The 24,731-nt window shown below is 48.3% G+C and overlaps 1 protein-coding gene across 3 annotated transcripts in view; it reads left to right on the top strand.

Moving 5' to 3' along the window:
• The window catches only part of ORC2 (origin recognition complex subunit 2), a 484,925-nt gene extending 474,245 nt beyond the window's left edge, over positions 1-10,680 (top strand). For all 3 annotated transcript variants that reach the window (XM_086955229.1, XM_086955227.1, XM_086955228.1), the window contains exon 17: positions 10,256-10,680. In XM_086955229.1, the coding sequence (XP_086811355.1) occupies positions 10,256-10,342 (87 nt within the window). In that variant the 3' untranslated portion in view covers positions 10,343-10,680. The remainder of the gene's footprint in view (positions 1-10,255) is intronic.
• Positions 10,681-24,731: the final 14,051 nt, after the last annotated feature.

The raw sequence follows: 24,731 nt of genomic DNA, 5'->3' as shown, positions 1-24,731 counted from the left end.
TAAACATACCTTCCAATACCAAGAATACAATTATATACAACATCAAGAAATTGAAAATTTTAAAATTCATTTATTTTGAAAACACTGTAAAAGAACCATATTGTTGGGCTGACTAATCTGCACAATTGAGGTTGAAGACAGAACAAGTACACCATAACATTGATAAATACAGATTGCATATTCGGGCTCCGTTGTGGTTACATCGATATTTTGCTACTACAGCGTCGGTACATCAACATCGATGTTGGAGTCTTGAATTATACCAGGAATGGCGTCGACGCGTTTCGGTGGGTTCTTGTGATAATAGCCTCAAAGGATCAGGGATATGCAGTGCAGCAAGCAACCGTGTAATAAACACTTAGCGGCGCTCCTAACAGTTGCGTTAAGCCTCAAACAGAACTTCGCCTGTGCAGCCACGAATATAGCGTTTCAGAAATGTAACTACCAGGAGAGAGCCAACATAGTGTGAGTATTGTAAATAAAACAAATATGTTCTTACCTTGACTTCAGTAGAGGGACCACAGCACCTCGTAACAGACAGCACCGCCTCTTGTGGTGAAAAAGCCAGGGAAATTTGCTGAGGCTTAATGGACAGGAAGATTGCCTGCTTTTACGCCTCCTGCTTGCCGGTTTGTCGCTAAGAGGCAGAAAGTGCACCAAATAACATGCATTAGACTCTGTACACCTGGCCTGCACTCCAGAGATCTGTGTAGTTCATAAAGGACTCTGCTCAGCAAGTGTGACCACAGTGCCCCTGACTGGTTTTGTTGGTGCACGGGGGTGCAGTGGTGCTTAGTTTGGGAACTACTGGCCTTGGGTGTGTGGAGGTGTTGGTGTGCCCTTAAGAGGATGGCCCCTATGGGCTGCACCGAAGGACTTGATTACCTTCAGAGAGGCCTTCCCTGTCACAGGCAGATTTAGCTAAATCCCATGCCTTCACTCTTCTATTGTTTACTCCCCAGTCTCATCCCCAACCCAGCCAGACAGATTCCATCATAATGGGCCTCTTGTTGACATCGGTGTTGGATCCTCCTGGAGTGTAAAGCTCTGCATGACAGGTTTACTGGGGGGTTTTCATATGAAATTTTGAGTGTGTTTAAAAAGAGGGAAACAGAATGCTTAAACAATTTGTGTGTATCCACTGTCTGGTTGCTAAAAGTTCAGATGTTATCCTACCACACTTCTGTCTCAGAGTTTATTGGAAGTCTGGGGACTGACTAAAACTGGATTTTTTCTATAACTTATAAGTTGATAACCGTACATAAAAAACATATCAAGCGTGGACTGCCCAACTTCAGCCTAGAATATGCCCAGCATGGGGGAGATATTGCAAACGTTGTCACATCAACCACTGCTATCACTTCAAAGCCCGGAGTAAGTCCACCACTGCCCCTTAACTTAGTGTGTTTACGTCGACAGTCCCTGGCCAAATAAATGGGGTCTTCCAACTTAGCACACCATTTCATCCTGGGAGGCCAGTGGCTTGCTAGGTCTCTTTTAGCTAGTAACATACTGATGACCACTAAATTGCATTTGCTTCAGGTTCTCCCCCCCCCCCCATCCCTTTCTCTCCACCTCCCCCCTACACACCCCCCCTCCCACGGACAAGTCTTGGATGCGCAGTAAAATTATACTAACAGAGAGCTCTATTAGTCTTTCTATCACTTCTGACAACACCTTCCAAATAGCTGTCCAGTACTGTACTATAAATGTTCAAAAAACATCCTTGAGCCCTCAATTGGTAAACTTAGTAGTCCATAATATATTGAGAAAGTCCAACAGATTCTTGATCCAAGGTCAATGTCTTTATTCAATCTTCCCAATCCACAATGTAGAACCAAGAAAACTTTTCTAGGCACAGCTAGATGTTCAAATACACAGAAGAAACAGCCAACACGGGTTTCGTTGTGCAATATAATGCATGGATGACTTCTTCAGGGCTGAAATCCCAAGAGGAAACACAAATTATTTAACCATTCTATATCTATATCAGACTGAAAGTGGGTTATCACAGTTTTAACCCACTATTATAAAAAGAGAGTGAGAGCAATCCACCACAGAGTTATATCCAAAGTCCAGTATGAAAAGAAAGCGTTATAACCACAGTCCAGTAAGAAAGAAGGGGAGGCACCAAAATCGTGATAACTAGAGAGCAGAAAAAAGTCAAATACAAAAAGAGTCAGATACAAGAAACAATAATGCCAAAGTCCAGTGAGAAAATGAAAAGGTAATATCATATAACCCCTTACGTGAATATCTGAGGGCATAGACAATTAAACGCAAAAGCAAACCAATCATCTAATAATTGTCTCTTTCGATAAGTAATAAATGAAAGAATCTCAAAAATGTGTGCGTTCTTAAAGGACGAAAACCTAAAGTGCGAAAAACATACAACGTAAAATAAATAATATTACCTGAACAAACCTAGCAATTGGTCTGATATACCTGAATGTCTGACTTTATTCACCTTGTGCCTTGCTCACTTATTCTTAACGAGAACCGAATACTGTGTCCAAAATGATAATGTAAGGTCGAGCTAAGGTATTTATGAACTGAAGTGAGATAGGACCGCAAATAAGCAAATGAGACACCCCAAACACATTAAAAAAGTATCAATGGTGAGGGTATAAAATAATCTCACCTTAGGTTTTGCGTTCCAGGGCTGAGAGAAGTATCTCATCAGCAAGCTTCAAATAAATTCGAAGTAAGATGCAAAATTAGAATAACAGCAAGTCACAAGTTTGTGACCTACGTGAAATAAAACAAAAAAAAAACAAATGGAACCGCAAGTCAACCGTTCGGTGTAGTAAACTAAAATAAGTGTTAAATCATTCCAGAAAAAACTGAAAATGAGTCCTGTATAGTCGGACTATAACAAAGTATAACCACAATACGCCTCCATTCCCCATTAAATCTCGTATCCTAATCTTTTAACTATCATCTCCGTACCTGTATGGATTACTGCATCCCGGTATGTATATGTATGTATTTATAGGCATTTATATAGCGCACTACTTACCCGTAGGGTCCCAAGGCGCTTCGACCGCTGCGAAACCCTTCCTGGCTTCCCTGAGAGATGGTCCCTTAATGGGTATCTCCAGGGTGAGACCAGGCATCCCCGGCGGTCTGGTGGGGCCGTTAGTGAAGATGAGGCAAGCTAATGCCCAGAGTTGCCGAGTGTGATCGCTGATCAGAGTGGGCACCGAGGCGAGAGAATTATCGAGTCCGCTGACCCTGGTCCAGAAACCTGCCGCGCCGGGAATCGAACCCTGGTCCCGGGCCGTCCTCTGCTCTCGGGTCTGCCGCCTCTAACCAGTGAGCCACACTACTTAAGTCCTATTCCCTCGATGACATGCACCATAAGCGCCATCTTAACGTTGCTATATATACGTTTTTAAAGACCGTAGCCATCTTGGAGTGGTCCGTAAGTAGATAAGCTTAAAAAATTTGTAAATATAATCAAATACGCAACTATTAAACTGTGGTTAAACTGTGGAGCATTCAATAGATGCCCAAGTACATAAGCTACTACAATGTCTAACGGTAAAATCGATATCAATATGTATCCATCACAAACATCTTGACCATTTCCGCGTCTCGGCAATAAAAATCTCAAGATTACTAACGTCACACTCCTCTACTTAATAGCGTACCGTACGTATATTAAATCGATGCCATCTTGTAGTGATCAGTTTAATAGAGTACGTAGTTCGTGTAGACCATATTTCAAACATAATCAGAAAGTGTATATGACTATTTCAGTCAAAATCTGTTCAAGGACATAAGTTACTCCCAAGTCTATTGATAAAAGCAATATACTTATATATCCATCTCAAACCTAATAACCATATCCGCATCTCGAAAATCTAAATCTCGTTATAGCAAGCGTCACAATCGTCATCTAAGTGACGTGCTGAACGTATAGGTGCCATCTTGTAGTGATCAGTATAATCGAGTACATGGTTCGAATAAGCCATATATCAAACATAATCAGAAGACATCATTGACTATATCAGTCATAAAACTAAGTTCTTAATATTGTTATACTATTCAAAATATTAGTAATGAAAGTATCTAGGTGGTAAACTGAATAGGCAATACCTAAATAATAACACGATAAATGAAGGGAATGGTTAGCAAGGGTTAAAGTCAAAAACAGATAAGCCCAGAGTATAGACATAAAACAAAATAAAAGATTTAACAGAATTAGAAAGTGTAACAGAAAGAGAGTATAACGTAAGAAAAAATGTAATTACTGAATACTCCGATATTGGTCACAGTTACAAAAGTAGCGAGATACATACATTAGATTCATGGTCTTTTAGAATTACAAAATTAATAACAAGATCCACACAATGTATGATTCATGGTCAATGGAATAACATTACAAAAAGAGTATCCTATTACAAAATTAACAGTACTAGGGATATCATTGAATATATAATTCATCAACATTTGAACAGTATTGTATATTCATCAAAGATAGGTTAACAGACAAACAACCTACTCTATGAATATATTGTCTCATACTCTACATAAGTGAAGAAAGAACCATTATATTGTCCGTTACTACTTCTCATTCCTCTCTATCTTTATCTTAAAGACCACTAAATTCAGAGTTACTTGACATATACAAAGAATGATCAAGTCATTGTCCAAGAAAGTACTGTAACTCACTCCCAATATTCAAACCAAGTTCTACTGCCCTCAATTTCATAATCCATAATGCTTAATTACGTCTGAGCAGTAGTTCTGTGTTACCACCACGTATATCCATTCTCACATCAAAGGGGATCTGGAATTGAGCGATTCACTATAACTTACAACTCCTAGTGGAACATCTTCTGTGGGGTTGGCTTTGCATACCTGCTCAGCAGGGCACATTACCACATTCACAAGTAGGAACTCCACCGGCAAGTCCTACACAGTGATTCCCAACAATATTTCTTCCAACCCCAAAAACACACAATGCCCAAGACTCACCTCCAGGTACCCACACCAACAGTCCATGGGCAATGCACTATAGATTAACTGATCAGGGATCTTTACCAATGCTTTTTCTCTTCTTCCACTCCTCCTGTACGTGGTGTAGAAAATGCGACAGGTGTCACTGATGTTGATCCTGGTGGCTGTCCCTTGGGCCAGGCAGCCCATGTACTCTATGCTCCTGGAAATGTTCATCAGCCCTGCGAGAGCGGCTGATCAGGCCATACCTTCTCACACAGTCAAGCCCAATTAGCCACCTAGACCACAAACAGCTCAACCTAGTGATCTGAAACCCAAGTCCTAGAGTTTGTGTGAGAAGTTGGCCTGATATATGATGTCTCCAATTCTGGGGGCACCTTGTATCAGTCCAAACAATCCCTTATGGTGGTGGTTGTAAGTCAACCTTATAGACAAGCTATCCTAGGGGTAGCATGGACTAAGCAGCCTTCAGGCTAAACTCAAGAGGGCATGTGAAGCCAGCTGTTTTACCAAATGTAATCCTGTAATATCAAATGAAAGGACACCACACAAGTTATATATTATAAAAATATATGTATTTATTACTAGAATAATCCTCTGTACTCTTTATGAGTATAGAAGCACAAGCGTTTAAACAAAAGCACAGTTAAACATATGAAAGTTGCACAATTATGGATGAGGCCAGGGGCCACTCAAACCATATATTAAAAAAGTGGTATAAGTATCACTATTCGAACAGTGGTAAGGCCTAGGGCCTTGGGAATCGCTGGGACTACTTGGGACTAGCAGTGATGAAGTCGGGAAAAGCCCGCGGGATTCGGGTGCAGCGCTAAGAGCACACGCATACACCAATGCAAAGTCTATGGTACGTAAAAGTTATCGAGTTACAGTGTTAGGAGTCTTCCGACTGGACTAGAAATACAAAACTTTAGACTTAGACACTAGAGGTGTAAACCACTACAGGAGCACCGGCGTTCAAGAGCTACCCCACCCACAGGAAGCGGGTGCACAGGTGCAAAGTCGAGTCTGGTTTCGTCGTGTAGATCTATGGAGCCTGGAGATGAAGATGCTGCAGGCGGCCAGAAGAAAAGTGTCCGGTGTGATCCAAGGGTGGATCGAAGATGTAGAGTACCTGAAAGCAGAGGGGACAGAGTCTGGGTCACTCAGCAGTGACCAGTGTGGAACCAGGAAGGAACCAGGCAATGTCGGGCGCAATCAGGTGGTTGTCGAGAAGCTTGTCTCCCCTGCCACATGGACTCTGGGGCACCGAGGATGTCCAGGAATGGTTCACGAGCTGTCCCACGAAGGCTCTCACTGTCGGCGGTGTCGGCTTCCGGGTTGGAGCAAACAGACCTTGGCAAATGCAACCCACGCAGGATTCGAAGATCGCTTCTTACTCGGACCAGCAAGGTCAGAGCGAGTGCTCCTTTTCAGGATAGCGAGGGCCAGTCTGGAGCAACCAGACTAGCAGAGCAAATTCAAAAGTTCGTCGGTACTGGGGCCGCTAGCCAACGGGCAAGCGACCGGACCAACGCGTCGAGCAGAAAAATGCAAAAGGGCCCCACGCAGCACTCGGTGAGTGCAGAGGGGAGAGCTTTGGTGCAAAGGCTGCTCGGGGCTGGGGCTTCTCAAACCCCAATGCACAGCGTCGAGGGAGCCTTGGGAGCTGCACGGTCAGCACTTCGTAGTTTTTCCAAGATGGCCGGCCCCACGCTTCAGGTCGCCTCCACGGGTCTCAGACTCGCTGGGACTGTGGATCAGGCTGTTGGAAGGCGGGAACGCTGGGTCTTGTCGATCTCTGTTGCTCGAGTTCCGGCGGGAAATGCAACAAAGCAAACGGTGAGGCGCTGGATGGTGCCTATTTGCACAGGGTGGTCACTCCTTGACCACAAGGGAGATTCTTCAATCTTCCACGTCGAGTGGTATGTCAAAGGGTCCAGAGTTTCGTTTCATAAGTTTCAGTCAGGATAATCTGATGTGCATCTGCACAGCTCCTACCTTTATTCCAAATCAAGGGGCTGGATTACCTGCTAGGTCCCTCCCATGGGTGGGACCCAGGAAGGGGGTGGTTACACCCCTTTCCCTTTGTCCAGTTTCGCGCCAGAGCTGGGGCTGGAGTGCCCCAGCACCGGTTTGAACTGGACTATGCATGGGAAGCCTTGTGCTCCCCAGGCAGTGTCTAGTTTCATTCAACCCTCCTTGCTACAACCAACTATCTCCTGTCTAGGGTGGTGTGACACCTCCCTGTGACAGGATATCTATTGTCCAGGCCTCCCCTGCCGGAGTTTCGGTCAGCAGCATGAGGCCAGACTCCTGTCTGTGGCAGCAGCATCCATTTTGTGATGCTGGGGCTTTGGTTAGATTTAACCGCGTTTAAGCAAAGTAACATGTCTTCGTCCTCTAGAAGGGTGGAATGCTACCCCCGTCGCCGGGACTGGCGAGGGGGGGTAGTATTCCAAAGCGTATGACACCTTACACGACATGTTTTGATAAAGCCAAACCAAAGTTAGCAAATAACCGCGAGGATTATAATGCACTTAAGAGTATATGGTATGGCAATATCCCGGAACAGCTGAGGGAATTGGTCCCGGCAGCTGCAGACCGGCTCAGCTCATGCTAGAGCACCATCTCACATAAAACCAAGCACTCTGCCTCCCGGATTGTTAAGGCCTGCCATAGGAGTGACTTATAGGTATATATATGTCCAGATATAGGTTTAGATATAGGTATACTATATCTAAGCAAGGGGTGATTACACAACCTTGCCCCAGCTGAGTGATCAGCCAGTTGTGTCAGTTTGGATAGCCAGCCAGGGGTGGCAAAACATATGCTGCAGCCCCTGGTAGGCCTTGGATGCACCTATGCCCTGGGTACCTATAGTACACTGTACAGGGGCTGATAAGGTGACCCAAGCCAATTTAGTTATGCACCTAGGGTGCATAGAGTCCATTTTAAAGAGAGAGCAGATAGCCTGGGGCCCTGATTAGCAGGATCCCAGGCCAACTAAGTCGAAAACCAGCTAAACACAAGGCAAAAATCTGGGGTAACCATAGTCGGGTATCCACCTTCCTACAGTTTGCTAATCTAAAGCTGCATTACTACTCTGCAAAAAGCTCTAAGGGCCACCACATAAGCCTGTTATGCGGAAAGTGCAAAAGATGTGTCCAGTACTGCATTTCCAAAAATTCAAACCCATAAAGGCCAATGTCCAGGATATCATCTGCTATCTTTGAAATTGTGAGCAGTCCGGCCTCGCTTCACCTAGCTGCCATAGCAGTTTACTTGTAAAACAGGGAACATTTGTCCCTCTTTAGGATCCAAGTAGTTAAGGCTTTTATGGAGTGCCTTATGATCGTCATACCTCTTCTTCTGTGGAGAAGTGTGGCTCAATGGTTAGAGCGGCAGACCTTGATGCAGAGGTCTGGCCCGGTACCAGGGTTCAATTACCGCTTCGGCGGGTCTTGGGCTCAATTTCCTCGGACCTGATAATTCTTGCCTCAGTGCCTATTCTAATCATGGGTCTCACTCTGCAACTCTGGGCAATAGCTTGCTTAATCTCCACAACTGCCCCAACAGCGCTGGGATGAGTGGTTTCACCTTGAGGGTGCCCAGGAGTGGACATTTCACAGGGAAAAGCCAGGAAGGGTTCCACAGCGGTATGCGTACAGCGCCAGGAAACCCCAGTTGGGCAATAAGTGCGCGTTACAAGTACAAATTAATTTCATCTCAAATACTGCTTACCTTTGTGTGAACCCTTAATGTAGTCCTCACAAGGTTCACTGAGCCACCCTTCGAACCTTTACACACATGCCATCTACAGTTCCTTTCCTGGCAGGTACCATTTTTAGTGGCCATTTCTTCCCTCAGATGCATTAGCAAGCTGCAAACACTCCCCTTACAAGAACCCTTCATTCAGGTTTACAAACATAGAGCTGTTCTGTGGACTAATCCTAAATTTTTCCTCGATGTGGTATTACTTTTACACCACAGTCACCCTATTGAGTCTTCTTTCTGAAACTATATACAGCAACAGAAAGAGCTCTACACATGTTAGAAGTTAAAAGAACTCTTTTGTACTACATGAACAGGGCCAAGCCCTTTAACAAGACTGGCCAACTCTTTGCAATAACTCACTACCATCATTCCATCTCTAAGGCAGGCACAGCAAGATGGATAGACAATTGTACCAAAACCTGCTACTATAAATCTAAGAGAATCTTACCTGTCTCACCCTAAAGCACCCTCCAACCATAAGAAAGATACAACTATGGCTTTCTTAGGGAACATACGGTAGTTGACAACTACCAAGCGTCCTCTTGGTTAACACAACATATTCTTATCAAGGACTCATTTGTTTCTCTTAGCCCGCCAGCAGGCAGTTGTTAGCCAAACAGTTTTATGGTCAGTTTGCCACACACCTACATCATCTACCTAATACCAATGAGGCAGGGAGAGCACTCTTTAAAGTTGATGCACAGCATGTGTATCTTCAGTCACCGCACATCTTAAAAACGGAAAATGTTTCTAGCTCTGGAAGAGTCTGGTCCTACTGTGAAGTGCAGTAGATTAACATGTTTCACCCTCATCCCCAGAAGCTTGTGATAACTGCTGGTTTTCTTGGGTACTGCTGATAACTATTATACTAATGGTGCCCTTGGTATTAATGGTGCCTAGGAAACAAGTAGTATTATTACTGACAACTCAAGCGGTTCAAAGGTTTCAGTGTCAAGCTCCTTGTCAATGAACAGCCGCATATGTGTTAGATTTATGTAATGTGAAAGGGATTTCTTGTTTTGAAGAAGTTGCTATACTGAAAAAAACACGTCTTTTGATACTGTTGATAGTGTTGTAACAAAGTGTATGTATTCCTTTTATAAAAGTGTAAATTGTAAAGTTGTTAAAGAAGACATCTACAATAAATGTATGTGCATTGGAATGGACTTCTAATGCTGCGGGAACTTAACCTAGCTGATAATGGTGAAGTACTCATTTCAGGGTAGTTCAATTGAATTGAATGTTAGATCCTCCTTTGTAACAATCCATAAACCCATGTAAGCTAAAAAAAAATTAGCAAACCACTGAAGAAGAAAAAAAAGATGGGAAAAGCAACTTGCCAAAAGTACAAGTGATCTGTAGCCTCTATTTTCCAAATATCACTTTCAAGTGTGCCTTGCCGTACTGGTTTGAGCCAAAGGAGATCGTCTGGCTATATTTGCTCTTGTATATTAATATTACCCTAATTATTTTTAGTAGATGTGTTCATGGGCTTATGTATTTTTGTATTCCACAGGGTGCAGATGGAGTGGAGTACTTGTCGATTCCTGTGGACCAGGGGACATTGACTGATTTCTTAGAAAAGGAGGACAGCGAGATGTGAAACTAATGCTGTCCGAATAAGTAGAAATTATTAAGGAAGAAAGCTGCTACATGTTTGCGGAGAGTAGGCAGCCACCACAGTGGAACATCATCTGACAAAAGACTCATGGCAATAACTAAAGGCCATTGTTGGATTTAGATGAGCTGTTTTCGTGTACAGTCTTACTTGAAAGCGTATCATAAAGGCCGTGTGCTAACTAAGCAAACTGACATCTGGTCATACTTCGAGCTGAGAGACCTATACTTTTTGATTTAACAACTGGGTGGTGAATTGCACATTTTTACATTCAATTAATTGGTGTAAGTATTTTTGTAGGCAATTAAAATTTATTTGAAAAATCCTGTTTTGTTGTTTCATTATCTGATGGTCTTCTGGTTGAAAACTAAGGGGAATATTTGAAGTCTGGGGCGACGGGGCATCTACCAAAAAGTGTTGGATTTCCCATCTGGTATATTTTTAGTGCACAAACAGGTATGCACTCAGAATAGACCGACTGGTCGTCCATCAACACACCTGTGGGCCTCCTCCATCAGTATGCATTGACCCTGTGTGTGTGTCCTCAGTAACTTCCTAGAGAGACCCTGGCTCCCTTCGAATGTTTCCTATTTTTCATTCTTATTCATACTTAATATTGGGTAGCTTATATTATCTTATTTTCGAAGTCAAACAAACCTTTATTCTGGTAAAAAAAAATCCATAAAATAGACAGAGATAAAATTCATACGGGTAAGTCATAGAACACAGATTTAAAATGGAAAGATAAAATTCATACATATTAGTCAATCAATCAATAAAGGGAATTATAAGTGCACTACTCACCCGTGAGCATCTCATGGCGCTGGGAGGTAGGAGGGGAATCAGCAGTTCTGTTTCATTTAAAGAGCCAGGTCTTCAGAGCCTTCCTGAAGGAGTTTAGAGAGGGGGGCACGTGTGATATTGGTGGGGAGCTCATTCCAGGGCTTGGCCGCAATATAGGAGAAGGATCTTTTCCCTGCTCTGGCTCTGCGGATGTGTTGGTTTTAGGCGAGGAGGAGGTTGGTGGAGCAGAGGTTTCATTTCGGTACGTGGAGGGTGATTCTGTTTCTGAGGTATTGGGGTCCGGTGTTTTGTAGGCATTTGTAGGAGTAGGTGAGTTTATCCAGTATTGGGGTATCTTTCATAGATCCACATGCCTGAATTATTCCCCGTCGCCGAGGCGGGAGTCCCACAGTATATAAAAAAGCAGTGCCAAAGGTAAATTAAAGTAGTAGGCCTAAGAGAAAGTCTAGTAGCCTATCTACCTCATTATGCCAAAAGGACCAAAGACTTCGTCCCAACCAATCAGCTTACAGCACCCTCTAGAACACTCTCTGCAGAGCCAGTTCTCAGATTTTCACCGCACGTCGTGTGGAAGGGAGTCTCCCTGAGTTCTTACTCAGTTTTGCTTCCTTCAGGATGTCTGACAAGAAGGCCTTGTTTAGACCTTGCAGAACATGCGACAAAAAGAGAGTCCATGTTGAGGATCAACATAAGGACTGTATTTATTGCCTCTACCCAAAGAATGAAGCAAAACATTGTAAGATCTGCCGCACCTTCCCTTCTAAAACCTTAAGGGATAGGGAGGCCAGAGTCCTTTTATGGCTCAAATCTTCTTCTGCTGAAGAGGTTGACAGAGCTTCGACCTCCAGCAAGAGAGCAAGATCTCAGGATAGTTTGTCAAGTGAGTGGAGAAAACATCTCAAAACCTCCCACTCTACTTCTGGTCCTTCTCAGAGATCTCCTTCATATTCCTCAGAAGCGTCAGCTCTCAAGGACTTAAGAAGCATAAAACAGTGAGTAAAAGCTACTTTGTCTCTTCAGCTTTTTCTATGACGACCATCTCTGTCACGTCTTCAGCTCCTTCGTCGACGGCGCCAATTTCTCATTAATCACCTCTCCTATCCTGTCAACTAGGATTTCCATTGTGACGAAGAAAACCAGCGTCGACGATCCGCCAACAACAGCCTCCTCGTCGAAGTCAAAACACTCGTCAACGAAGCCACCGTCAACGAAGCCTCCGTTGTCGACGAAGACATCTACGGTGCCGTCGACGATGGTTTCGTCGACGACAGTCCCGTCAACGTAGAGTCTGTCGACGATGATCCCGTCGAGTCCGTCGACGAGGGTCCAGTCGACGTTGAGTCCGTCGACAATGATTCTGTCGACGTTGAGTTCGTCGACGATGGTTCCGTGGACTATGCCAGCAACGACGACTACAATCAAGAGCCCTTTGACAGCAACTCTGTCTCCACTGCCTCAGTTGTCTACCATACCATCTACGACAATAGATACTGCTTCTACAAAGCGTTTAGTGGCAATAAAAACATTTTCTACGCCTGTCTCCTCGAAGGCTTTTCAACTAAGATCTTTCCAAAGACAAGAATGTTCTTACATCTCACCACTTACGCCGTCTCACCTCCTCGACACTTATGCTCATGAAGAGGAGGATGACTATGATGATGATGATAAACGAAGGAGCTTTTGGAATAGCTCACCATCCTTCGGAATTAAACATTAGGTGTCAAGATGATGAGGAGGATGAAGATTACACTGAACATTACTATCACGAGGACATTGTTGTTCCTCATCGTTCAGGATACCAGAGGCAGTCTCAAGCTTCAGAGTCCAGCCATCTGCCCCCGAACCTCATCCAGGACTTACAGGCCATATTGGCAGATTATAGGCAATGTTTTCCACCACAGCAGGTCATTTCACCACCCCCCCCTGCGGCAGTTCCAGACCCTATTCCTCAACCTGAGATTCCAGCACCTATGTCTTCGGTCCCGGAACCTCAACAGGCTGTTTTGCCTACTCAAACTCCGGATACATCTTCTGATGAAGAAGTAGAAGAAGTCGAATTACCATAAAATCCTCCTTTGGATCCGTGGGATTCTTATGTTATCCCCATGCCTTCTCCACCAACTCCACAACCATCAGACTCACCACCAGAAGACATAGGTGGGTTTCATAACCTTATGCAGCGAGCTGCGGATAGGTTTCAACTGCCAGTAACAGTGGAACAATCAGAGTGTTTTCTACACGATTTCAAAGAGGACACTAGAAAGGTTTCCAGAATCATTCCAATAATTGGCTACATATGTGAGGAGGGCATCAAAATAATGAAAAATCCTGCTTCTGTGCCTGCCGTGCTTCCACGGATTGATAAAAAAATATTGTGATCCGATCAATAGCCCCTCCTGTGTTATTGGTCACCCGCGGCCAGATTCGGAAATTTCACAGGCTGCACAACAAAGAACAAAAAACCCAGTCACTCCCATCACTACACCACCGGATAAAGAAGGATGTAGTCTGGACCGTATTGGTAAGAAATTCTCTACCAGGGCTGCCGCCTCCATCAGGGCAGCAAATTCTTTGGCGATTATAGGACGTTATGATCGCCAAATGTGGTCAGACATGGCTGGTCTTATTGACATAATTCCAGAGGATAAACGTCAAGAGGCTCAGAAGATCTTGATGGAGGGAGAGCGCACAGCTGCAGAAACTATAGACTGCGCCTTGGATATTGTGAACACAAATTTTAGGCAGTTAGCTGGGGCTGCAGTTCTCAGGTGCCAGGGCTGGTTGAAGGCTACCACTTTCCGGCCTGAAGTTCAACTAAAGATTCTGGATATGGCCTACGATGGCGAGTCTTTGTTTGGAAAACATATAGACAAAGCACTCCAGGCAATCAAGACGGACACTGATACCGCAAGGTCTTTGGGTTCCCTGCAGTACAAGCGAGGGTCTTTTAGAGGTGCTAGAGGGCGTGGTTACTCCTCTAGAGGAAGTTACCATCAGCAAAACAGACAATATCAGCCTCAATACTGGCAAAATTATCAATGTTCATACTGCCAATCTAATACGGCTGGTTTCTCTCGCCAAGTAGGCCGAAAACGCTCCAACAATCAAGGGCGAGACACTCACAGAAAACAGTGAGATCAGCCGGGCACCATCCATATTTCCTCCCCTCCCTGTGGGCGCCAACATTTCTTGTTTCACCAGTGGCAACAGATTACCTCAGACCAATGGGTGCTAGACCTCGTTCAACATGGACACACCCTAGAGTTTGTCACCAAACCACCAACTACTCCGCCCAAGGGACCCCCTCCCCCTCGTCTTCACTTATTGTTCAAGGAGGTTTATTCATTGTTCCTCAATAACGCTATAGAAAATGTTCCAATTCATCAGAGGCGGACAGGCTTCTATTCCCGTTTTTTTCTCATAAAGAAGAAATCAGGGGAATGGCGATCGAATCTTGACCTGCGCAACCTCAACGGGTATCTCAAGAAACCGGGTTTTCGCATGGTCACTCGTTCAGAAATTCTAAGCTGCCTGAACGAGGGAGATTTTATGGCTACCTTGGACATGGAAGACGCATACTTTCACATCCCAATCCATCCAAAACATCGAAAGTGCCTCCAATTCACTGTGGCTGGCGCCCACTATCAGTTCAAAGTGCCCCAATTTGGCCTCAAATCGGCTCCAAGGATTTTCACGAAGTGCCTTGCTCCGGTAGCGGCGACTTTACGTTCTTGGGGAATCCAGGTATTCCCGTACTTGGACGATTGGCTGATCAAAGGTCCTTCAAAGAACAGTGTATAGAACGATATGACGTGTCGCAATCTCTTTGCATCCCTGGGTCTCACTGTGAACACAAGCAAATCCCAATTACTTCAGAAAAGGATCCTGCCTTTCTTAGGTGCTTGTCTAGACGCAAAGCAAAGTATTCTTGTCTCAAGAAAGACAACTCCGCCTGCAGAAATCAGCAATTCAAGTGTCAAAAAGAAAGACACTTTCTGTTCGCCTGTTCGCTTCACTCCTGGGAATGTGTTCCTTAGCCATAAATCTCATCCCACTGGCGCGTCTGAAAATGCGGCCTTTACAGGAAGAACTACATCTTCAATGGGAACAAGCGACAAGCTCCTTCGACGACATCATCAAAGTCACCCCACGCATGGTGGATGCTCTTTAATGGTGGTCGCAACTGCACAGTCTGAAGCAAGGGCTCACGTTCATGCAGATTCCTCCGGACTTCGTTCTGACAACGGATGCGTCCATGGAAGGATGGGGAGGTCATCTCCAAGATTTACAAGTACAAGGCAAATGGTCTCAGAAATACAGACAATGTCACATCAACAGTCTGGAATTGAGAGCCATTTTTCTATCCTTGCAGGCGTTCCTTCCCAGCATCGCAGGATCTTCAGTTCTGGTCTGCACAGACCATACCACCAGCATGTTTTATGTGAACAAGCAAGGAGGAACAAGATCAGCTACGCTATCAAAGGAAGCTCAGGAGTTATGGGAATGGCTTACACTTCCCAACATAACTCTCAAAGCAGAACATGTCAAGAGCCTCCACAATACTCTAGCGGACAAGCTCAGCCGATCCCTATCAGACTGCCACAAGTGGGAATTAGACAACATTCAATTAAACAGAGTTTTCCAGGCTTGGAGCAAACTAACTTTGGACTTGTTTGCAACACAGCAGAACAAAAAATGCCGGTATTACGCCAGCAGATACCCTCAACAGGGATCAAGAGAGCATGGCCCTGTCCATGCGATGGTTAGGGATTTGTGCTTACGCTTTTACTCCGATCCCGTTGATTCCAAGGGTGTTGCGCAAGATGAAGTTGGAGAGCTGCCGTCTCATCCTGATTGCCCCCAGGTGGCCGCGCAAGTATTGGTTCCAGGAGCTCATGTTACTATCCCAGGAGCCTCCAATCCATCTTCTTCCGACTCCAACACTGCTATTGCGCAACGAGGGACAGATACTTTACCCAGATTCTCAATCTCTGAAATTGCACACATGGCTCCTGACTTCTTAAAATTTCAAGACCTTCATATTCCTCAGGATTGCAGTGACATTTTAGGAAAGGTGCGAGCACAAAGCACATTGAAGACTTACCGTCTTAAATGGAAACGATTATGCTCTTTGGGTATCTCAATCACTTTACATCCGATTAAAGCTCCTGCAGAAAAAAATCTTCCTTATCTATTACATTTGGCTCGCTCTGGTCTTTCCTTTTCATCAATAAAGGTCCATCTAGCGGCTCTATTCAGGTTCAGGAAGGTGGGTAATATTCCCTCACTGTGTTCTTCATCTTTAATAAAACAGTTCATGAGAGGTCTTTTCCGAGCTTATCCTCCGGTTAGGCCTTCTCCACCGGAATGGGAACTCAATAGGGTTCTCTCACAACTGATGAAGCACCCATTCGAACCTATTCACAAAGCCGACCTCAAGTATCTCACATGGAAGGTCTCCTTACTTCTAGCCCTAACATCTGCCAGAAGAGTAAGTGAAATTCAAGCATTCACCATAAAAGAACCCTTCCTGCATTTCTCACACGATTATGTCACTCTCCGAACAAATCCAACATTTATACCCAAAGTACCATCACAGTTCCATTTAAATGAACCAGTGAAGTTAAGAGCTTTCTTTCCAAATCCTACTACACCGGCGGAAAGAACACTGCATTCTTTGGACGTCAAGCGATGTTTGAAGTTTTACCTACAAAGGACAAAAACCTTCAGAAAATCAGATCAGTTATTCGTGGCTTATGGCCAAACTACGCTGGGGAAAGCGGTCACTAAAACCACAATTTCCAGGTGGATAGCCTCCGCAATCCATTTCTGCCACATCAAATTTAACAGACCACTACGGAGAAATGTCAGGTCTCATTCTACAAGAGCTGTAGCAGCGTCTACAGGGTTATTTGCAGGAGTAACGTTGGAAAATATTTGCCGTGCTGCGACATGGAAAAATATCCAAACATTTACAAGACATTACTGCCTGCAATCGACAAGTCAAGAAGATGCGGCAGTTGGTCAAGCGGTCTTACGTCATCTATTTCCATAGGAACAGCTTCAGGTAACCCGTGTTCCTTCATTTTGTGGTTAAAATATATTTTTTAATATTTCTATATATATATATGTGTATATATATATATATATAGGTGGTAACGTTTTTATAGATGGACTGTGTATTATGTGCATATAGATATATTTAAATTTGCCTAATTATTATGTGTGATGTTACTCTTCCTGGTTGATACTCTATGACTACTCTTTTTTAATCTAGTCAATGTACTTACTTCACACTTGTTGGTTGTTAAATATGGTGTATCTGGAAGTGTATCAGTATAAGTTTCCCACCTTCCGCAACCGACTCTTACCTGGCATACTGCTTGCTACTCTGATTCAGGCATGTGAATCTATGAAAGATACCACAATACTGGATAAGAAAACAAGTTACTTACGGGGGCGTGGCTTGCACGCTGAGGGTGATGGCGGCGTGAGCCCAGAGCTCCGCGCCTATTCCCCGTACTAATCCTGCCTGCTGCTGCGAGGAGCCCGGCGCTGTGCCTGGAAATTATCGGGCCGAGCGTGGGCGCTGCTGGAGTGATAGCGGTGCGATCAAGGGGCCGCGGAGAGGACCGGACTGCGCCGCACTGCTGAGCCGCCGGAGCCGAGCCGAAGGGAAGCCCAAAATGGCGGCCGCAGCGACGGACTCGAGACGCCCGGCTCTCTAACCTGTGGGCCGACGCTTGGGGACACGGCCGGGACCCGCCCAGGACCGAAACCGGTGAGGGGACGCCCTTTCCCCCCCCTCGGGGGCCCTGAGGAGAATCCGGGGAGCGGCGGAGCGGCCGTGAACGAGCGACCCGGGAGGGCTGTGGGGAGAGCGCTGCGCACTGAGGACGCCCTGAGGCCCGACGGACGCGGCTGGGGCCCGGCGCACCGGAGAAATCCTGACCGCTCCCCCCCCCCTGAACTATGCGGTGAGCCACAGAGCAGAACGACACGCAGGGGGGGCTGTGGGAGGCACGGGAGGGGGAGAGAGCCCAACGAACAGGAGCACCCTGCACTGACCGCGAGGGAAGCGAGCACGCCAGGGGGCGATTGGGACTGCCTGCTGGAGGGCCTCGAGAGCTGGTAAGCCTTGACCCCGGATAGAGGCGGACGACTGCGGGGAGTAATCCTATCCCTGGCGGCGCTGCGACATCGGAGCCCCACCACTCACGGCCTGAGGCCCCACGCACGTACCCCTCTGGGGTCTGCCCCCTACCCGGCGACACTGACTGCCAACGCTGGATGCCTGAACAAGGAGGGTGGCCTAGCTTTGTGAGTGCTCGCGCCACGCTGACGGAGCAGTAAGACGAAAGGGTGCTGCACTGAGCCCCGTGACCACGCGCAGGCCACAATGGGGAAGCCAAAAGGCAAGCAAGAGGAGGCGACGGCTTCGGGAGCGGCGGATGGGGATGTGGGGGAGTCCCCGGACCTGAAGAGGCTGCAGGATCGAATCCTGGAGGCCATCACGACAACGAGAGAAGCGCTGCACAACGACATTGCGCAGGTGGCGTCGGGGCTCGGCCTGCTCCGAGCCGACCACGACAAATTGAAAGACAGGGTGACGGAGACTGAGGGGGCCCTGAAAGTCCTGGCTCCGGCCCACAAAACTCTTGAGGGAAGACTCACGGAGGCGCTAGACCGGATTCAGGTATTGGAGCGTCGAGCAGAGGATGCGGAAAACAGAAGCCGTCGCAGTAACGTGCGAATCGTAGGTGTGCCGGAGAGCGAAGGGGGGACGGACCTACTGGCCTACTGCGACAACTGGCTAAGAACTGTGGTGGCACCTGAGGGCTTGTCGCCCTTCTTCACACTGGAGAGAGCCCATCGGGTCCCGTCTGGCCCACCCAAACCAGGCCTGCCACCGAGGCCTATCGTGGCTAAACTGCTGCACTACAGGGACAGGGACCTGCTGCTACAAAGGGCCCGAGACGATGGCCCGTACCAAATCGCGAACAGCAGGGTTACGCTGTTCCCGGACTTCACGTTCGAAACGCAGAAGCAGCGGGCCTCCTTCCTGTCGATCAAGAAAGAGCTGCGCACAGAGGGCATCCAATACTCATTGCTGTTCCCTGCCAGACTCCGAATTGTGGTGGACGACAAAACAATGTTTTTCAACCTGGCCGCAGACGCTTGGGACTGGTGGGAATCCTACAAAGCGGGCACGGATGGCGCCAAGGTCCGGGAGGAGATGGAAAGGGAACGGGAAAGAGCGCCGGCGGGACCGCGCCAATCGCAGAGGCTGCGCAAGCGACGTCGCGGAGCTGGGAAACCGACTGCTTCGCAAACGGAAGCCGAGCGCAAAGCTGCGCTGCAAGCAGTGATCACCATTGGGAAAGGGGGTGGCTCTCAATCCACACGAGGCACGGACACAGAGACGATCATATCGGCCTCGGGCTCGGAGTCGGACCTGTCGGGGGTCCATGATGCCAAGGATCCGGTGGTAACGCCGCAGACAGCAGAAGAAATCCTGAACATTTGATTTGGACCTGTTGGGTAAGGGGGATGGGCCTTGAGGGGGGTCCACCCGATTAGCGGGAGAGTTAGCTCCAGGCATGGGCGCTGGGGGACTGGCTATGCGCTGTTCTCCGTAGTGGGGGGATAGCGGCGGGCCTGGGTCATGCAGCCCCCTCTTGGGCGAAGCCCCGCTCCGCACGCCCTTAAGGCGATTGCAGCTCCGGCTGTGACCTAAACACCTGGGGGTTCTGAGTTAAGGGAGTTTGGATGGGGTCTGGTATCTTGATATTGGGGCCTGTTCTGGGGGGAGGGAGAACACCACAGTTGGGGTTTGGTGATGGGGGGACTCTGCAGACGCTGCTTTTGGCTTTCTTAGGGGTTGACCAGTTGGGAGGTTCTGTTTGGGGACGGGGGGGGGTCCATCATCCGCGGGAGTGTGAATAGGGAGGGGGAGAAGAACCGAGACTTATGGGACAATGGCTAACTCGACTGTTTTGAAATGCATGACCTGGAACGTGAGGGGACTACACACAATGCAGCGCAGGCATAAAGTGCACGCCTACCTACAGAGGAGAGGGATACATATAGCGCTCTTACAGGAGACACACATCACGAAGCAGGAAGGGGTGGCACTGCAGAGGAGATGGCGGGGGCAGGTTTTCCACACCTCTTACTCGGCCTACGCAAGGGGTGCTCTGATCTGGGTGAGGGCGGGGACGCCTTTTCAAATGACTAGACAGCTGATAGATCCAGAGGGGAGATTTGTAGTAGTGGAGGGCAGGTTACGGGGTAAGGCTATAGTCCTATGCAGTGTGTATGCCCCGAATATAGACCAATTGACCTTTTATGCGAGCTTATCGGGGACACTGGCGCACTTCCTAGTGGGTCCAATACTCATGGGAGGGGACTTTAACTCCGTGGCGGATGTACAACTGGATAGGTCCCACCCGCCCCTGAGAGATTCCCCAGTGTACCGCGTAGCTAAGGGTAGGCAAGAATGGCAAGAGAGCTGGGGGTTAACTGATGCATGGAGGGCGCAGCACTCAGCAGACCGGGACTACTCATTTTACTCCGGGGTACACGAACTCCACGTTAGGCTGGATGCGATATTGTGCACACGAGACGTGCTGACGCAGGTTGCCTGGTCGGAGTACCTGACGAGAACGGTGTCGGACCACAATCCGCTCTTAATCCACCTAGACTGGATGACGGAAAAGCCTAGGGTGCCAACCTGGAGGCTCCGGCCGGAGACTTTAGAGGACCCGATATTCGGGGCGGCCCTGGAGGAGGGGCTGACACAATACTTCGCTAATAACGAGGGCTCCACGGGCTCTAGAGCAGTGGAATGGGATGCCTTCAAAGTGGTAGTGAGAGGGCAGTGCATCACACAGTTTGTAGGCACGAGGCGGGTGCTGCTGACCGACCTAGAGAGGGCAGACGCCAAACTGAGGGCAGCGGAGAGGGACCGACCAGGCAGGCCGGAGCTGCAGGGCACGGTTAGCTCGGCCAGGGAGGCGGTGGCGGCTGAAGTGGAAAGACTACGGGCTTTCGACTACCGAGCATACATGCTGAGATCTCACGTAGAAGGCGACCGGTCGAGCACTTTGTTGGCGTGGCTCTCCAACCCCACGAAACGCTGCTCCCCTATATTGCAACTTGCCGGTGAGGGGGGTAACCTGTCCTACACCCAGTCGGCCATAGTGGACGGCTTTCAGGGATACTACGAGACACTTTATAGTAGCACCCCGGGCGACCGGGAAATGAAAGCGGAGGCATTCCTGGATGACCTCACCCTACCGCGCCTAGAAGACGAGCAGGCGACGGATTTGGGAAGGGACATCGACTTAGGGGAAATCCGGACAGCTATTAAGTCCATGGCCCGTAATAAGACGCCGGGTATAGATGGCCTGCCCATCGAATTTTATGGCAAATACGTCGACGCCTTAGCGCCGCGGCTTCTGGCTGTGTACAAAGAGGCAAAGACCCTGGGTCGCCTCCCCCCGTCGATGCGGGAAGCGATAGTCATCCCGCTACTGAAACCTGGCAGAGAAGGTAGTAGTCCGGCCTCCTATAGGCCGCTCTCGATGCTCACGGCCAACTATAAAATCTTGAGCTCTATACTAGCATCGAGACTCCTACCGCACATGACCACCCTGGTCCACGAGGACCAGAACGGCTTTATCCCTACCCGCAACACGACATTAAACATTAGGAGGCTTATCCGACTCATGGAGGAACTGCGGGAGGGGAACGGAACACCACTTGCCCTCTCGGTCGATATAGAAAAAGCGTTCGATAGCCTAGAGTGGGATTATCTATACGCAGCCATGGCGCGTTTCGGGCTGGGCGCAGGATATATCCGATGGACACAAGTGCTCTACACGGCGGCCGTAGCGAGGGTGCGAGTTGGTTCCCTGGTGTCCCATCAGTACCCAGTGGAGAGGGGCACCCGGCAGGGCTGCTCCCTGTCCCCGCTACTGTTCGCGTTAGCGATCGAGCCGCTGGCTGTGGAAGCCCGCAGGGGGCGATACTTCGCAGGCGTGCACACTGGTGACGGGCGACAGTTTATCTCGCTGTACGCCGATGATCTCCTGCTGTTCCTGGACAACGACGCGACTGAGCTCGAGGGGGCGGAGGAGTTGCTGGGACGATTTGGAGACCTTTCGGGCCTAAGAGTTAACTGGGCGAAGACGTGCCTCTTTCCACTAAAGGAAAACGCGGCCCGCCCAGAACACAGGCCGCTGCTTCATTGGGAGCCGACTTGTCTCCACTACCTTGGAGTGTACGTCTATCACACAGCGACGGCTTTGTTCGAGGGCAATGTGGAGAGATGCATCAGAGGGCTGAAGGGTAGCATGGCATTCTGGGCCACGCTTCCGCTGTCCATAGCTGGTAGGATAGCGCTGCTAAAAATGGTGGCCCTCCCGAGGCTGCTATATTTCTTCCGAACGCTTCCGATCTGGATCCCCAGCTCCTTTTTCCGCCGACTTCGCTCCCAGCTCACTTCCTTCCTATGGGGGACGGGCAGATGTAGAGTGGCGCTGGTGACACTCACCCGCCCGAAAGATGAGGGCGGCTTGGCATTCCCAGACTACGAGCTCTATTATCTCGCTGCCCAGTTGCAGATCTTCACGCAAGAGGTGGCTCGGGTTTACCGAGGCCCGGAAGATAGACGTCTGCGGGGTACGCCACGACACATACTAGCCTACATCGCGCTAGGACAGAAACTCGCCGCCCGGGATCTCTCCCTTGAACAGGATACATTTCGGCGTTGCTGGAACAGGGCACAGAGGCGGGCAGGGATTCAGCACCCCTACGCCCCGGAGATGCCACTGGGCATGTTAACAGCGTTGCCCCATGGAGGCGATTGGTCCCATCTGATGCAGTGGGAGGAGGTAGGAATACAGGTGGTAGGGGACCTTTTCGAAAACGGGGAGCTCCTCCCGTACTCGGCCCTCCAGGAACGCTTTGACCTCCCACGCGGGGGCTATCTCCTTCATGCAGCTGTGACGAGAGCAATGCAGAAACACTGGGGACTGGGACTGGCGGAGCCGGAGACGGCCATGCCGTGCCAATACACCATGATGGCGGCGGGAACGGTGAAAGCGGTATCTTGCTTATACAACAGAATGCTCCACGGGCACCTGCCGCCCCTCGATGCACTAAAACTCAAGTGGGAAGCTGACCTGGGTAAGCCCATCCCGGACACGACATGGGCCCAGCTGGTACGGAGGGCGCGTAACAGCACAAGGAACGCTCGTTTTCAAGTTATCCACTATTACATATTGCACAGGGCATACATGACCCCTGGGAGAATCCTGAGGTACTTTGGCGCGACTGATGCGAGGTGCCCCCGCTGCGCGGCAGATGGAGCCGAGCTGGTGCATATGCTCTGGTCATGCCCGGCCCTATCAGACTATTGGCGAGCCGTGGGTGAATCCATGAACGAGGTGACGGACCGGACTGTTGACTTTGATGCAGCGGCGTGCATCCTGCATTGGTTTCCACATACCCCCAAAAACAAGCTCTCGAGCAAGTTCATAGATATGGGATTAATGGTAGCCAAGCGTGAGATAACCAGAAACTGGAAAGCAAGAGCGAGCCCGACATATAGGAGGTGGTACAACGAATTTCTGAAGTGGGCGGCCTGCGATAGCACGCATAGGTATCAGATGGCGCATAGAACAGCTAATGAGAGAGCGCTAGAACAAGCAACGGCCTGGGAAGTAATGGTACAAGGCCTCAGGGATAGTGGAATAGTGGACGACGGGGAAGACCTAGACGTGACAGGGATCAGCACTGTACAATAATCGGGGGATAAGAGAACCGGTGGAGGCGAGAGCCTACAGCCCGAGGTTGGAGGTACACAACGGGAGGCTCCCGTGCGGATGATGGGGGGGGAGGGGGGAACAGGGGGGGGGGGGACAAGGGGGATTTGGGACTGGGGGGTAAGTTGGGGGGGGTGTTTGGGGTTTTGTTAGGCGGGGACGGAAAAGTAGGCACACACACGAATCCGAGTCCATACTCCTGAGGAAGAGAAACCAGGCATGAGGGTGCGAAATTACTGCCGCCGCCCGGCCCCCGGGATGTGGGCCTGCAGGCTGTGTAAACGAGAAGCAGCTGAATCTGACTGTAGCACTATGAATGATGCTGAATATGTGCAACTATTGGCCTGTGTAAAGTGTGTCTACAATAAAAATTACTTTAAAAAAAAAAAAAAAGAAAACAAGTTACTTACCTGAAACTTCAGTTATCCAGTATTGGTATCTTTCATAGATTCACATGCAGCCACCCTCCTCCCCTCCTCCCCGGAGAGTCAGTTCTCTATTTTCGGGATTCTCATTCTCAAATCGGAGGAGAACTGGCTCTGCAGAGAGTGTTCTAGAGGGTGCTGTAAGCTGATTGGTTGGGATAAAATCTTTGGTCCTTTTGGCATAATGAGGTAGAGAGCTACTAGAGTTTGGGCCTCAGGCCTTTCTCTTAGGCCTACTACTGTAATTTACATTTGGCACTGCCGTGGGACTCCCGTCTCGGCGACGGGGAATGATTCAGGCATATGAATCTATGA

The sequence above is a fragment of the Lissotriton vulgaris genome, chromosome 2_1 (genome assembly GCF_964263255.1).
Source record: "Lissotriton vulgaris chromosome 2_1, aLisVul1.2, whole genome shotgun sequence".
In the NCBI taxonomy this organism is placed as follows: domain Eukaryota; kingdom Metazoa; phylum Chordata; class Amphibia; order Caudata; family Salamandridae; genus Lissotriton; species Lissotriton vulgaris.
This window is presented reverse-complemented; position numbering and strand designations above follow the sequence as displayed.